The sequence below is a fragment of the Corvus kubaryi genome, unplaced genomic scaffold, assembly GCF_017639235.1.
Source record: "Corvus kubaryi isolate FWS band 111438036 unplaced genomic scaffold, C.kubaryi_AGA036_p1.0 37398, whole genome shotgun sequence".
NCBI lineage: Eukaryota > Metazoa > Chordata > Aves > Passeriformes > Corvidae > Corvus > Corvus kubaryi.
In genome coordinates, this window is record NW_024581137.1 from 5,424,271 (window position 1) to 5,441,797 (window position 17,527).

Consider the following 17,527-nt stretch of genomic DNA (forward strand, 5'->3'; position numbering starts at 1 on the left):
TCCATTGGATGGCTATGGAGGTGATTAAAGGACTGGAACCTCTCTCTAACAAGGACAGGCTGAGAGAGCTGGGCCTGTTCAGCCTGGAGAAGAGACCACTGAGAGGGGACTTCATCAATGTCTCTAAGCACCTGAAGGGGGTGCCGAGAAGATGGAGCCAGGCTCTTGATGGTGCCAAGCAACAGGACAAGAGGCAATGGGAAGAAATTGATACACAGGCAGTTCCCTCTGAATATGGGGAACAAGTTCTTTACTGTGCTGGTGACCAAGCACTGGAAAAAATTGCCCAGAAAGGGTGTTGAGTCTCCCTCACTGCAGATATTCAAGAGCCATCTGGATGCAATCCTGTGCCACATGCTGTAGGATGACCCTGCTTAAGCAGGGACGTTGAACAAGATGACCCACTGTGGTCCCATCCAACCCCACCCATTCTATGATTCTGTGTTATTCTCTGTTTCTGGCAATTTCAAAAGCTTGCTCCGCAGATTAAATAATGGTTTGACAATGACAATTTTTAGGAAGCACTTGGAGACCTAACTGGGGGTTATTGTCTTGTACTCAGTTTGATTGTACATTTTGCGGTAGAGAACACCGGCTCATACTGCAATGATTTTGAATTCTAGACACATGAGGTTGTGACAGGTATCAGAAGAAACCATGTCTTCCTACTGCAAGGTATAGAATGGGGATTTTGGGAGTTGAATAAGGGTTTAGTGTGGTGCAACTTTCTTTTGTTCCCTGCAGATTCTGTTTTACACAAATCTAAAGCTTTACATAAGATTTAGAATCTAGGCAGCTGCCTGTCAAGCTGAAATGATTTATAAAACACTTAGTTTTATTAAATTAAATTTAAAATTCTTTTGTCTCTCTGAAATATATTCCCCAAAATAAAAATACATTCATTGGACTTAAGGATCTAAAATAAATTCTTTACTGGTAGAGACTATTTGAATATTGACTGTAGGTTGTGGTGATAAACTCCACTAAAGGGGAGCAGGAGTGTGTGTAATCAGTTGCCTTATCTTACCTTCTGAGACCATCACTGTTAAATCTATTCTCTCTCTATTCAGACGGGATTATCTTTTTACCCTAAAGTATTTTCCATTGTATCTGAACTTTAAACCACTAACTACATTTTGTTTAATGGGAACCTATATTTAGGTTTGAGGGTGTAATTGCAAATCTACACTTTTCATACTGAATTATGAGAGAACACAGGGTATTTGGACAAACATAAGCTTTAGGTGGCATTTTTATCTTTAAGGAGTTATTTTATATATTTATATATGTATGTACATATGTATGTATGTGTATATATTACAGTTACTGTAAAATCTGGGTATCAGGCTGAATATTTTCTGAATGTAATTTTGGACTCTTCTTCAAGCTTTTTGTGTTTATGTTCATCGTTATTTCTAAAACATCTGCACTGGGTTGCTCCATTGACCTGTGTTGTTTACCAGAATAATAATGTTCAGCCTTTGATTTTTGTCTGGATTATGAGATCTTTCATTTTTAGCAATAGCTATTTCTCGCTTAACTCTACTTTTTCCTGTAGGAATCTTGTATATCCATAGTTTCTGGGGCAAACCATTTCCAGTGACAACAGATTTTGTCCCCACACTAGCGTTGTCCACCTAGAATTCAGATCCAAAGCAGAATTATGTATTTTTTTCTTTTTAATCTATTGTGAACTATGAAGACTAATTAAACACTCCATAGAAGTTCTAATTTTAACCAGAAAGCCATTAAATAATAGCTTTTATTTTGAAACCTGGCTGTTATAATGTGTGAAAAGGAGTTAAAAATTTTTTTTTTGGAAACTCCTCTAGAAAAATGAAGGTTTGATTGCTTGTCACCTTTCCTGAGTTCAGTGTTTGAGGGATGGATGCTTGTCCTTACCAGAAGAGCATTGCAAAGCATTGTATAGTCATTCTGTCTACATACGAAATGTTTAACTTTTAAATGTTTGCTGTTTATGAAAACATTTGTGTGAGTAGATATGTTGAGATGTCTTTTCTTTGTTAATAATTGAGGCCAGTACGTAGTTTCTCACTTATTTCAATATGCTTTTCACTATTCAATTAAAGTTGTTTTGAGTACTTTTTTTATTGAGCAAGATTTTGTTTTTGAAGTGGCCTCACACACTTAACTGGTTTTAATTCTACAGTTCATTCCAATGAGATAATGGTATATGCCTAGTTAGAGCTCTTTGGAACATTTTTGGGTGGATCCAGCATATTTTATTTGCTAGTCCTCTCATATTTGAATACACTGTTCTTTGCTGCAAACTTAAGAGTGTAAATGTGAAAGGAAATGCCACAAGTTTCTTTGGGACCTCAAAGTCAGCTGCTGTCAGATTTTGAATAAAGCTGGGTAAACTGGTAGATTTTTTCATCTCTTGTGAGTAGTGACACAAATTTGATCATAAGAAAAGTGTTGACATTTTTCTTGGAAAAGGTTTGTTTTGAGGCTACATTGATAAAGTCAGTGGGGTGGCTGTAGTATTCTGATATTCTCTGTGACACTGAGTGTAGAAGTTGAGTTCCCCCATAGCTTTTCACAACGTGGATCTCATGTTGCCGGAAAAAGATCAGGCAATTGAGATAGTTTGTGGTATAATGAGGAAATCTGTGTGGTAAGTGGATATTGTTTTGCTTGATATGAATTATCAATTGGAGTAACAATGTGCTTTAACTCCAGTTTGCAGTGATCATAATTCTCTTGCACTATACATTGAGAGTAATTTATGAATTATGCACCTAACAGCATCAGTCCAAGTGGAGGAACTGAGGTAGATTACCTTAATGAAAAATGATTTTTAATTGCCCGCTTTAATTCACAAAGCCAATGTTTATACTGCCATGTCTACTGAATATAGACAGTATAGGACTGTCTGTATATAGAGAAGATTATTCCAGGAGAATAACAAAAAGAAATCTAGGAGATTCTAGGAATCTAGGAATTGTTATCTTGCAGTATATGTTGATATAATGTAATTCTAATACTGTCCTCACAGGTAAGAATAAAACATAAATGTTGCTTTAAAACTACAGTTAAATTAGGAATCTTGTCTGTGAAAAGTATCTCCCAATTGCTCCTGTAATCAAGGGATTTCTCTTAGAGATATCTGAAAAGAAAGCACGAGAATAGCTTAGAATGTGCTTCCTCTTTGAGAAGGACAAGTGCTTAAATCTGAATTTTGAGGACTCTGCCATCGTTAGAACTAATAGAAACCGTCAATCAAATATGTTGCTCCTTCCCTGTTGACTTCTACCCTCTGTGATGGTGGTCACTGGTTCCAGTGACCTCCACAGCTGCTGGTGCAAGACCTCCTCAATTGGAAAATTTTGTGGTTGTTGTTAGAAGAACATGATGACTATAGCAAAGAAAAGTAAGACAGCATCCTTCTGGCTACAGCTGTTTATTTTAAGTTAATTCTATGAATGAACAAAACTGTATTTACGTAGTTCTGTAAAAATTCTCAGTATGTTGAATTTCATTGGTGGTAACTCTTGGCAAACAGATTGTACATACTTGCTAAAGCCTTGCCATCTCTTGTAAACAATGTTTTGTTTTGAAGGTAGCTCTGTTTAGATGTGGAATAAAGTAACAGAAATGAGGGGGGAACAACTCAAGTGTCTAAACCATAGTGTCATGATTTTAGTATTGTTTGGGTATTCAAGGTATCCTCATGGCAGAGTGGAGATAACACAGGCAAGATGGGCTCTGTTGGACAGCAATTGTAGGACTGTAGAGATACCATAGATTCTCTGAGATAACATCTGAGTCCAACCTCAGCTGACACAGTGAATTAAAAAGGCAATTTTATCTGAAAGGAATGAAACATAGCAGGGTACAAATCTGTCTAGAATTAAGATCAAACACATCCTCAACCCACAGAGTCTAAATCCAACTTTACTCTTAAAAATGTGCAGGAATAAGTAGAATTCAATAGCATTCATTGGCTGGAAAACCTGGACAGCTTGTTAACCAAAACTGAGGAGAAATAACAGTTTATATTGTACTTGTCATTGATTGAATTACTAATTGTTCTGTTTCTCTTTTAGGTTATGGTCAGACTGGTCCAATCGTTCAGAGAGGTGGATATGACTCCATTGCAGCTGCTGTTTCTGGTCTCATGCATATCACAGGGCATGAGGTATAGTGCACAACTTACAAATTTCATAGACTCTTTGTGCCATATATCAAAACTGGCTGCTGCATGGAACAAGTCAGCCTATGCTAACATATCTGTTATACAAACCCTCCTGAGTCCAATAAGAGGTCTTATCTCTGGGAATCTAAGAAAATAATAGTGCTTATATACTTCAGGTATCTCACTCCAGGTAAAGAAAAATGCTCAAGAAACAGAAAATTAAAGAAAAAAAGAAAGATCCTAAATCTCCAGTGAATAAATTGACAATGTATGCTAACCTGTTAACAGCCACCTGCAGTCACTTCAAGAGCTGTAGTAGACACATTTTTGACAGCTGGATGATGGAACCATACCTATGTGTGTAAAGTCTCACTGATGTTTGGATATTGATATTCCCTTTTTAAAAGAGGGAGTTGTGAAGCTATCTAGATAACTCTGACCAAAGCTGGGTGTTTTTCAGTCATTCTGCCTGCAAATAGGCAGAGAAATGCCATGCATTTCTAGAAAAGCTTTGTGTGCTGCTATTCCCACTGATGCCCAAGATCTGTGGTAGTTGTGGCAGTGCAGGAAGCATAACAGTAGTTTAGTATCTGGATTCTAGAGGTACACAGAACGTGTGTCTTCACCTCAGAAAAATGCTGGTCAAATAAGCATTTAATCAAGCTGTCTTGAATCACCTACAGATGCAGGGAATCTGGTCCCCAAATGTCCCTTCTTAAGTGAGGTAGTGTTACAAGTCTGTTCTATGCATTATAAATGCTAGATACTGTTCTGTGGTGGTGCTCCTGATACTCTGGAAGCAGTGCTGCGGATCTTGCGAGTACGATACTTGCATGCTCTGGATAAACAAGGAATTAATAAAGTTTCTGTACTTAGTGCCAGATATTCATGTTTGAGTAGGTTGCTGAAAGCTAACCACACATGATCTGGACACAACTCTATTGTAGGGTTGATATTCTGCCAATAGACTTGTTTTCTATTGAAAACAATGGCAAACATCAGAAGTTTGTACTTCTGGCAGCTATTGTTACCAGAGTTGTCCTTTTTATTAGTGAGAAAAAACAAAATCAAGCATTTTTTGTCTGAGTAAGCAGAAACATCTTGTGCCTAGTGTCCTGAGACTGTCAATTTCTTTTTTGTTTTTGGTACATACTTACAGTATGTCACATCTCAGAACATGAGAAGACATGGAATTGAGTGCAGTCTGTACAGGCACTTCCCTTCAAATACATAATGCACATATGTTCTAAGCAATGATTGGTCATAGTAACTACAGTCTAAGTAAATCTTGCATTGTGTCTTGTCATGTAGAATGGAGGTTAACATTTCCAATACAATGCCAGAAACTTCACGCACACCTCAAAATATACCAAACAAAATTAAAAGGGCATAAAGACTGTTAGAAAGGGGCAAATGTTGTTAGTACAACATGAATAAAGGAAAGTATATTGAAAAATTGAAAAACGCGGGACTCTTGTACAGCTTTTCAGTGATATGTGAATGCCAGAATAAATAACAGTTACAGTGAATAATTGCATGCAAGTTATATTATGAAAGTAATAGTTCTCAATGGCTGCTATGAAGATGGATTTTATTAAAAGATTGTGTTAAGATCTACCCTGGAAAACCAGATGTTCACATCACCTTACCAAGACTTGAAGCAATGTAATCATAGAAATAATTTAGTCATTGTCAGTAACAGCTTTGTCTGCAGGGGCTTCTAACAATTCATTCAAACTTAGTCACTCTTTTGCATGATCAAAATAACATGCTAAAATTTGCTTATTTTTCTTTATTTGAAGTTGTTTATGTAGTATTTCCTCAGTTTCTCAAAACCATTTTTTGATGTATAGAGGGACAGTTTTGTTTCAAAGACTTAAGTAGTCAATGACTCCAAAGAAACAAATGTGCTTTTTGTTGTTGTAGTGAAAACTTACCCAAGTGGCTGTAAAATCATATAGTATGCTTGTTTGAAAGTTACTTTAAAATAGCAAAGTATTATTAATAGTAAAATCTTCCATGTTTTTCTTACATTTATGTTTGTGTGACTGAATTGTGTTTAAAATTTCACAAAACTAAGTCTGAACAAAAGTAGAAAACCTTGTTTCAGTCAACATGTAGAAAAGTGGCTAAAGCAAAGAAGAAAAAAGAATCTTACTCTTTCATGCTGTTTTTTTTAAAATAAAGCTTAAATTATTTATTGACCAGATAACATGGAATTAATGTGCTAAAAGTAATAATTTGAATGGGTAGACTAGGGTCTGATTTATTTTTTAGAATAAAATAAAAAAGGCCACTCTTATGAACTGGAAATGAGGAAAAAAAAAAAAAAAGGAAAAGTTATAACAGGTGGTGTTGGTTTTATATTTAATTGCAGTAGCTATAGATAAATCAGCATAACATCAGTGCAACAGTGCTCTTTGGAAACGTCCCTTTGGTAAACAAACCATTGAATGTTCTTGCAGGATGATCTTAGAGGCATCAGCTGATGCAGCAGACAAATTATAATGAATCTGTGCAGCAGCAACAAAGCATCTACATACCTGACTGAGGTGCTTAATGTTGAGGTATACATATTTATATCGAGGCATACATATTTACAGCTCCTTAGAAAGCATTTTAATAATAGGGTGAAATTTTGTCCTGTATCTGACATACTCAAAAATAATGTATAGATCCAAAAGCAGTATATATTTCTGCCTATAAAAAAAAAAAAAGAACAGCTTTCTTTTTACTTTCTTTTTTCCTGGTATCACTTAATGGTAATAACTTTGAAATGCTTCTGAGTGATAGTCTGAACCTTGAAATCAAGCTACAACTTCTGCAATATTGCAAAATTATTGGCACAAACAACTGCATTTGTGCTAGTGTTGTTTTTGCTGATTGTACAAACCCAAACACAGTAGAATAGTGTCATCTTTTTGTGTAAAGAAACCTGCATGGAATTCAAGCTCTTACACATGTACTTGATTACTTCTGTATTAGAAGTGTATCACACCTGTGAAATTTGAAATTCTAATGTGTTTATGAGGGTAATCTGTTTTGTGTAAATTGCTAACACAAACCCATTTTGAATTAAAGTAGTTGCTTCAGGACACATTCAGGTTTTCTTTACATAAATTAAAATATGCTAAAGGACAAAGTTTGCACTGATGACACATTTATTGTCCTGGATGACATAATTTATAGATATTTCCTGGTTAAACATCACTTTCAACTTTCATATTTGATGAACAGAAAGTTCTTACTTAATATATTCAGATATATCAGTGCCAGATGAATATCCCTTTGATGAAAATTTCTGACTCATCAAGGCAATAACTTGAAATTAGTTAAATAAACCCCAGTTTAGTTACAAATCCCCTTCCATCTCCTAGTGGATTATTACATGTGGTCTTCAGTATTTGAAGTACCTTTATGGTGGTGTATTCTTTCTTGCGGAAAAACCATTTTGTTTTACTGAGTATGAGACAGCATTTAATCTGCAATCCAGAGAGGCCATTCTTTGGTTTAAAACAAAACAAACTGTAACAAAAGAATACACATGGTATATATAGTTTAGAGCTATTGAAAAATACCAGCCATTGCTGGTTCATATTAGCTTCAGCAATTATTTCACATCTGTAAAGACTACTGGACTTAGAATGGTTTTATTAAGCATGTTATTTCAAAACAATTTTCATTTTAAAGGGATGAATTTTGTATTATTGATGTAAGTTTGGGAAGAGAAATTATGTCAAAGGGCAAAAAAAAAAGACCCAGGCAAAGAATCTTCTAAAACCTGTTTTGGCTATATCCGGGCCAGAATAAGTCGTCGAATCTTAAGGAATTTGGCAAACAGCAAAAATTAGGAATAAAAGTGTGAAGTATAAGATTGAGCAATAGCAAAGCACAGTGATTTAAGAACAAAAGGTCTGCTCTACTGGTATGAATCTTTATCCTTTCAAATGAGGAAAAGGCAGGTCCTGATCCTGCACCTAATTTAGGGCTCAAGCCAGCCCCTGGGACTGGATGGCAGCTTTGTTTGCTTAAGGCATGTTCTCCCTGGCTATGGCTGCATTTGATCTTCCTACCAGAACAATAATATCATTTTTGTCTGGCAGGGGTGGTGGTGTTTGTCACTTTTGAAATAATTTGATTGAATAAAAGATACTGTATAGATCTTTACTTTGCCCAGGTAACTGGTATAATGTTAGCTACACAGAAGTACTGCTGTGCTGTCAGAAGCACTGTCTAAAGGAAGGTACTTCTGTGTGTGTTTAGCTTTATCCTTCATGTAAAGCAGCTTCATGTCCCTTGTTCTGCAGGATAGTGACAAAAGCCTGAATGAATCCATTTCACAGTACTTACACCTGTGCATCCTGCCACAGAAAGACTGGTTTATTGCACAGGAGCTGATTGAAGCTGATTAAATGGTGAGGCATGGCAGCTAGTCATGAGTCTTGATAGAAAGACCAAGGAAGGCTAGAAATTGTGTGGACTGGTTCAGAATTATAGATTATGGAGTTTTAGGATAAAGCAAAGCCAACATGTTAAAAATAGCACAGCAGTATAGTGCTAGTAGTTCGTAGGAGTGTTCTGTAAGGGGAAATTGTGGAAGTTTTTTTAGAAATAAGGGTGAACTTTTTACTGAGGCAAAGGAAGTGTTTGCTTTTAAACATTAGGTAGTTTAGTACTTGATGAGGAAGGTTCTGGAATTCATATGTAATCACTTATTAAAATAATCCCAATTTCTCCATCTTCGAAATGTAGTGTTCTCCTTCAAGGGTGAAATTAATGACACTCTGAAAACAGTGGAAAGTGTTTTCAAACTAAGAATGTTGCAGCACATCCGTTTGGAAAATCTAAAGTCTTTTTGGTCTCTTCTCAACCCAGTGAATGTAATGAAGTGGCTATAATAAAGAAAGAACAATTCAACAAACTGATTGCTTGCAACAGATAGTATGGGTTAATTTCTTTTTGTTTTTGGTTGAGTTTTTTTGTGTCTGGGGGAGAGTGGTTTGCTTTTGGTTTTGTTTGTTTGTGGGTTTTTTTTGTTTGTTTTGTTTTTTCTTTTATTTCTCTGTGGTAGCTCTGAGGAGCAAAACCATTCTCGTGGGCTAATTAGTTTTCTCAGTAGGCCTGTGCGTATAAAAGTGAAGAATGAAGTTTCCTGGTTTTCCCCAGAGCTGGGTACAATGAGAGTTGTAAATAGCTGAAACCTTCGAGCTGCGTTTTCTATAGGGAGGCTGAAGTAGCTTAGTGTAGAGTCTGGAGAAGGAAGAAATAAGAGATTCTTCAAAAAAGTAGTACTTCCTAAAGCAGTCTTCACCTTAATATTTTGTAGTTTATATATCATCCTATAGATATCTAGGCTATAGATAGTCAAAGACTAATCCTTAGTGCAGTTTGAAAGAGAGTAGCTAAGAATTTTTTTTTAAACTTTGTTATATTTTATACAGATTTTATAATTTTTAGTCAATTGCATGATATGAATAAAATAGCAGCCCTTTCCATCTTATGTAGAAAATATTGTCCTACTGTCTTTTATTTCAGAATTGCTCTATTAATGTAATTGATAATAAAATAAAAAAATTTAAAGAAAAATATAACTTATATATGACTTGATATCAGACTTACGTAAATCCTGTTGGAGTGCAAAAGAAAAATGATGGTGAAGATTAATTTTCTTACATGAAGCCAAGACACTTTTTTTTAATAATTATTAGTAAACAATTCTTGCATCTTATTTAGAAGATTATTATTACAATAATTATACTTAGGAGTTTAGACATGGCTAATTAAAATAATTCTGTAAATTCAATTTTATTGAATTTATGCTGCATTAGTTCAAATACATTTATGGTAACTTGACAAACAGTTATTATTTATCAATTATACTGATTTTAACTTGTCCTATGGTAGGCTTACTTGGGTGCCAGAGCTCTGGAGCAATCTCATTAGCTTTGCACTGCTATTTTTCTTCAAAACTTGAAAACTTAAAAAAAAAAAGAATCAACAAAGAATAAGACTTCAAAATAAGGAACTGCTGTGACAATCTGATCACCTGACCTCCAACTTTTCAGAGTAGGAAATGGGAGAATATTTCCGAAGAAGCACTTCAAAGATCCTATGATAAAAGCCTAGCTGGGCTGAAATTATAAGTTCATTTTGCCATTGATTTCAGAGGGGACGTATATCATGCCAATGATTACAGAAGTTCTGAAACACATGATGTAAAATGAAGATTCTTCCCTTGATGCCAGAAAAGGGATGACATACAGAGAAAGGATATTTGAACAAACAACTTTTCAGTGACTTCAGTTAAAAGGTCATGAATTTGCATGTATTTGCATGTGTAATATTTACATGTGTAAACAAAAAGTTGTTTTTTGTTTTCTTATTAGAAGCCTGGAATGTGTATATTGGAAAATATAAAACTGAACTTTGGCTCGGGGAGGGACTGAAGAGGAGGGAGAAAAAGGAAGTGAGAAGAATGAAGCAATATGGTTCTGCATTTTAAACAGATAGGCACCTGTGTCAGCATACTGTGGAAGTTGTTTAGGCCTTTGGCTTCTAGACATAATAAAATTCAGTCTTCACTAGCTTCTCCTGTCTCTAATATTACCTCTTTTCTTTTTGCACTGGTGAGTTGAAGCATTATGTCATTAGGGACAAAAAGTTGCATAATAAATCCTTCATGATTTGCAGTATGCGACATCACAAAGTGGCAGTGTTGTGTACATGCTGCAAGAATATCTGTTTTTTAGTGGTGGTTTTCATACATCAGTTCACTCAAAGATACTGATTTCTTGCACTAACTGCAATTGAGTGCAACCATCCAACCAATTCCTTATCTACCAAGTGGCCGGTTTAGAGACAAGCATGTCGTGTGGGACAGTGTGAAATGCTTTGCACAAGTCCAAGTAGATGGCATCAGTCACTCTTCCCAGATCTGCTACTGCTGTAACCCCATCATAGAAGACCACTAAATTTGTCAGGCACAATTTGCCCATAGTGAAGCCATGTTGGCTGTCACAAATCACCTGCTTATTTTCCATGTGCCTCCATGTGCATAGCTTCCAGGAGAATCTGCTCCATAATCCTGCGGGATAGGAAGAGGAGACCAGGAGACTGGTGGGCCCATAGTTCCCTGGGTCTTCTTTTTTACCCTTTTAAAATATGGGGGTTATGTTTCCCTTTTTCCAGTCAGTGGGAACTTCTCTGGACTACCATGACTTGTCAAATAAGGTGGATAGTGGCTTAGCCATTCCCACTGCCAAATCCCTTGGGTCCTGCAGATGTATGTCATCAGGTCCAATGGATTATGCACCTTCAGGTTCCTTAGATGGTCTTAAACCTGATCTTTTCCTACAGCGTGTGGTTCTATGTTGTTGCCTCTCCAACAGATATTGGGATGGTTGAAGCCCCCCATGAGGACCAGGGCTTGTGAATGCGAGGCCACTGCAATCTGTCTATAGAGGGCCCCATCCACTCCATCTCCCTGGATGGGCACGTGCAGCAGGACTGAAACGTTACCTGCAATTGCCCTCTCCGTGCTCTCATTCAGCCCTTCATCCATCCCCAGTGAAACTGTATGTGCTCCAGCTGGTCACTGACATAGAGGGAAACACTGCCTCCTGGTCTCCTTCCTAAAGAGCCTATACACCTCCATTCCAACACTCCAGTCACAGGAGTCATTCCACCATGTCTCTGTCAAGTCAATAAGATCCCAGCCCTGCACAATCATATTGTCTCTGCTTGTTTTCCTGCTTTTAATTTTTTCTTTGTTTATTGTTTTGTCTTGTTTCATTTTGGGGTGTTTTCTTTTTCTTTAGGATGGTGAGCCAGTTAGACCAGGAGTAGCAATGACAGACCTTGCTACTGGGTTGTACACATATGGAGCAATTATGGCTGGTTTACTTCAGAGGTATAAGACGGGAAAAGGACTACACATTGACTGCAATCTCTTGTCAACTCAGGTAAGGGTTGTAAAAAAATTGCTTTTTGTTGTGTAGATGTTTGAACCTAATACTATTTGGTTATAAACTAATGTGCATTAGTTAATATAACTAATGACAACAATAATGACAGTAATGACATTAGTGATCATTCTCTTAACCTGCCACCCTGGTAGTGACCATTTTATATGACATGGTTATTGTTACTACTGCACTAAGTTTGGTTTTCGCTTTTTACAAAGGACTGCCATGCTCTTTCAAAGCACGGGTTAATCGAGGTTTATAATATCTCTGAGGTTGTAACAGTTGTAGTGAGTAATTTGAGACAGACAAGCCTAAAGTGGTGAAACCAATGTTGAAAGGAAGGCTTTGGCACTGGGTAATGTTACTTTTAGAGCGACTGAATAACTTGTGCAAAATCACCCAGAGTAATAAAGTATCACCCAAGTTTCAAAGTAATGTAATCTGGGGGGAGCTGCCTTGTGGCTCTGGGAGTTAAAGAATGAGGTAGATTAGAAGATGCAGCATTTTTCCTAGACGTTAAAGGCAAAGTTGTTTTGATCATGAAAGATATACCATATACTACAAACAATGAGAATTTTAACTCTTCTTTGAATATTTAAACATCACTGGTGCAATGATTTATAATTTCTAAAAAGCAAGTGACATCGGTATGAGGTGCATATGATCAGATGGTATGTTGTCTTGCTGATGTAGGTACTTGCTGATATCAACTGGGTATATGATACAGAGGAATTTTTGTTTATGTTTTAAAATGTACGTAAAAATTGTATGCAGTCCTAATTAAAGTGACTACAGTGCTCCATTGTTTTCATCTTTATTCAATTGTATTTTTCTTCACATTATACCTGTCAGTACAGTTGAGAAATGACAGTGCCCATTGTGCTAAAAGTTGGCCCAGGTGTGAGCAAGAGGTTGGACACCTATACTCTTGTATTATAACAATGATTGAGACTAATGATTGAGGTTGCTCTTGTTTTAGTGCCTACTGCTTTTGTCTGAATAACTACTGAAATCAGAAAGGAGGGGAAATCCTTGCTTAAATAAATAAAGAACTTTTCATTTGTTTCAGAACAAGTGTTTGTAAGAACTGAAATTAATTATACTTAAATATATTCATAAATGTATCTGTATTGGAATAATATTTAGAAAAAAAGCAGTTTAGAAAAATATTTTAAATGTGTATTAAATGCTTATTAAGTATTTTATATATATATGGATGTAGTGGGGTTTTATGTTTAAGGTATTGTAGTGTTATATATTATGGCAACTGCTCCTTGATCTTTTAATTTCTAATTTTATTAAAAATACTTCTGAAAATTTTTATTAATTTCCAGAGTAATCTGGGGGGAGGAAGGGGGGTGTTTAACTCCTTGTTCCACTGGTTTTGGGCTTTTTTTTAAATGTAGTTTTCTTGATTATTATTAGGTATTTTATCAAATGCTGAAAGCAAGAAGAGTTGAAGTTAGGTGTTTCTGTAGCTCTCTTATTTCAGCCTGTTTTGTTACCTCATTTGCCTTCATAATCTTTTTCCTTAATTAGGGTAGATCTGTCTATGCACAGAACTGTTCTTATATTGCAAAATTTCCATCTGAACTTTCACATCATCGTCCTTTAGGCCGCTCACTGGCATAAACAAGAAAGAGATTGAAGACTTGGATAGATGTTAGTGAACAAAGCATGTGACATGGTGTTTGTCTTCTACATGATTCGTTGAAGCAGTGCTAAATGGTCAAGGAAAAGCTCAGTAGTTTTTCGGGTTTTTTTAAACATAAACCGCTTCCCTGCTTGTTATCAAAGTACAGTTATCTAAAAGTTATTAAGACGTAATTCCATAAATGCACACTCTCATTGAAAAATAAATGTTTTTATTTACTTCATTGTGGGGTAAATGAAATTCAAATAAGTTGGTATATTGGAACAGAGTATGGGTAAAAGATGTTATTCAGAAAAGAGCTCTTTTAGGGGTTTAGATAATCTGATTGCCTCAGTCCAAATTAATTTTAGGGTGTTGGCCCAAGACTGTAATGAGAACATCTATTAAATTGGAAGAAGTGTTTATGGATGAGGTTCTAAAGTACAAAAAATAAAAGCATGTGATCAATCCCATTAAAAAGATGTGTTAAAATGAATGAAGAAAAACCTAAGTTGCAGCTGAGTCTGTCTCAGACAGAACATGTAGTTTGTTGGTTCATTTTCTTTCCTTTTGTAAAACTGGTGGTTACTTTTAAGTTTTTAAGGATCAGTGTCTCTACTAAGAAACAGTAGTACAAAGCTGAAAATTAATGTAAATAAATAAATTATTCTTGCAATACTTCTGATGGTAGTGAGTTTTTTTAAATGAGTTTAGACAATTACTGTGATATGATCAGGGTCTTTAAAGATACATGTTTCCAAAGAGATTTTGGTTTTATGTCCCAACTAAGTATCTAAAGCTAGCTTTTCCTCATGTGATGAATGTTCAAAAAGAAGACCTTTTGAAGTTTCTCATGGATGCTGCCAAAAAAATAAGGAACCTAAAGTTTTAGACTTTCAGTTTATTAGGTTCTTGTTGCTGTTGATTAATGGTAGGATCTAGAGGTCAAACAGAGACATCGTGAAAACTTTTCCTTCAGCTTGAGATTCACTGAAGTGTAGTCATTTTTCATGAGAAAAAAAGGAATCTTCTATGTGTGCTGAACCATCCTATTTATAGTGTTGCGACAGCAGGGTCTTGTATGAAACTTCTTGGTTTTGCCAGCATTTCATGCACTGAGCTAATACAGCAGTGTGCTTGGACCTTTTGTCCATCCCTTCCTCTGAACTGAAAATTGCAAACCTGGCCAATACACGTCTTCATTGTTCAGTGTTGATGACTTTGACTATGTCAGAAAGGAATGAAAACCCCAGGGGTTAAGTCACTCAGGTGATTAGAAAATCTTGAAAACTGCTTGGTTTGTTTTATAGCAGAAAGCCCAGCATTTTAACGTCCATCTGTGTCCGTACTATCACTTTTCTGCATGCCTTGTAGAGGATTTAAATTTTTTTCTTGCAGAGGGGAGGGCTGGAGAATGCTTTTGATACTAATTTCCTGCACAGACATGCAAATAACAAAGAGCATTGAAATGAATTCAACTGCCAACAAAACTGATCTGAAGCTTTTTAAAGAACTAACCCACTGACTGGCAAGTTAGTTTCGTATTTGTGATATGTGTAGAACCAAATTATAAGTGAGATCCTCTTCTCTGAAGAAATATTTTTTTGTGTTTTAAACACTTACTACTACCAAAGAAGATTTCTTTCCCCACAACAAAATAGGATTCTAGGATTTTTTTGAACAAGCAATATGGTAACTCTTAGGATGTGGTTTTGCAGTGAGCAGAAACTTTTTTATCTCTCATCTATAAACTTTTAACCCATGTCATATGATTCCTTTGAAATTTTTGACTTTTAGATGATTCGCAGTTGTCAGCTCCAGACCTTTCAGCATCTAAATAGTGTCCTTTAGATGATACTGGTAAATAAGAAGGAAGTGGGGTTTGGATTTGGTTCCAATTACGCAATTGTGCCTTTTCTTCTGTTGTGGCTTAAAAAAATCTCTTGGAAGTTTTAGTATCCTTCCTGTATTTAATTACAACCAGGCTCCAACAAATACTGTAATAGGCTGGTTTCGTTTGGATTAAAAATCTGCAAGAAATGTTTTGCATTTAACATTTATGCAATTTTGAAGTATATTTTTTCCCAGATTCCATAGACAGAATAATGTGGTTAATATTGTTTGTATAACATGATTGTTCATCAGACACTTCTCTGCTTCTAGTTACTATGTTTTAGTTTGTGTTTGCTGTAGCAAACAATCTTCTGAAAATATTGAACTGACTCTAGAAAAACCTAGAAAATTGGTATAAATTATTTTCATTATTTCATTTTTGTGCTTAATTTAACTGTTAATTTACTGAGGGAATGATGAGGGTAAGAAGCTATTAGTTTTTGTTTCTGCATCACATTTTCCCAAGATCATTCTGTTTAAGGCTTATCTATTTAAGGTGCTTTCAGTGCTATCTATTCAGGGCTTTCATGGCATGTCTTTTAGCAATTATTGAGTATAGGTGAAAGTGGTAGCCGTTGCATACTGCCTCTAGGACATACATGACATGATAGAATCCCTGAGCAGTAAGTTGTGTGGAATATCAATCTTGGAACTTAAATACTGCTCAGGTGTCTTGACTGTATCTTGTTGCCTCTCCGCTTGCTGAGAGTCATGAGTTGACTGAATACCAAAAGAAAATCGTCTTTTTTAGAGGTTATTGCTTCTGGTGATTTTGGAGGCCAGCTATGAGGACTGTTACACAGTTGTCTTGTTTTTGGGTATGGTTTGAATAAGTGGGTTTTTTACAAGCTTATAAAGCATCATCTTTGAAAAACATTGTATTCTTAATCTCCATCATAATAAAAAATTGAGCATGTGATGTATAGAGATGTCATCTTTTTCACTGTATAGCTCTCATATGGAAAAATAACAAAATCTGAATTAAAGTGAACATTTCTTTAAACATATACTGCACTTTAAACACTTCTTGGCCTGTATTCTTGACAATTTCCATTGCAGACAGCCATATAACTAAGAACAGAACTTATCCCTCTGGGTTTTAAGCAGCCAAAATTTGATTGAATAGACCAGAAGACCATACTAACATGACAGTAACTCAATTTAATATTGGCCTCTGTGGAATGTGTGTTATAATTTCTAATGATTAGTTATGCAGTCATTGGTACAACATCCTCCAACTGGATCTTGGTTTTATTTAGTGGCTTTCTTTACTCTGTAAATAGAGTACATATTCAAATTGCAAGGGCATTTCTTCTTTCTGCTACCTGACTGTAAATTCTGTCTTTTTGTCTTTGTTACCATTGCTTGTGTGCTAAAGAAACCAAGCCTGAATGAGTTGCAGCTTCATTTTCCTGTGTTGATCTGCCTCTGTCATTAATTAGAGAAAGACTAGAAAGGAGATAGAAAAAATATGCCCTTTATTACTAAAAAAACCCAAAAATGGCTGCCTAGAGCGGGTAGGGGAGAGAGTTTGAAGACTAAGGAAGACATTTCTTTTAATGAGTTTTTAATTTAGATGACCTTTAAATAAGGGTATAATCTTGGAAATGGAATCAAGATGTTTATTACTAGCAGATCAGATTTCAGAATCATGCTGAGTACTAGGAGAAGGATAACCTGGGTAACTGAAAAGAAAGGGGAAAGATTTAAGCAACTGGTAGCAGAACAAATACATTTAGCGTACCCCAAAATCTCACCTGAATCTCACTTTCTAAACTCATAGAAGCTTTCAGAGTCATTCTATAAGTTCATCAAATTAGGATAGAGCCTTTCAACACATTATGCTCCCTTTATTTATGTAAACAACAAGTAAAAGGG

General features: G+C 35.8%; 1 protein-coding gene across 4 annotated transcripts in view; it reads left to right on the forward strand.

The window, feature by feature from the left end:
- Positions 1-17,527, forward strand: part of SUGCT (succinyl-CoA:glutarate-CoA transferase) — a 346,592-nt gene that overhangs the window by 36,514 nt on the left and 292,551 nt on the right. For all 4 annotated transcript variants that reach the window (XM_042044442.1, XM_042044439.1, XM_042044440.1 and 1 more), the window contains exons 7-8: positions 4,071-4,162; positions 11,977-12,120. In XM_042044442.1, coding sequence (XP_041900376.1) covers positions 4,071-4,162; positions 11,977-12,120 — 236 coding nt within the window. The remainder of the gene's footprint in view (positions 1-4,070; positions 4,163-11,976; positions 12,121-17,527) is intronic.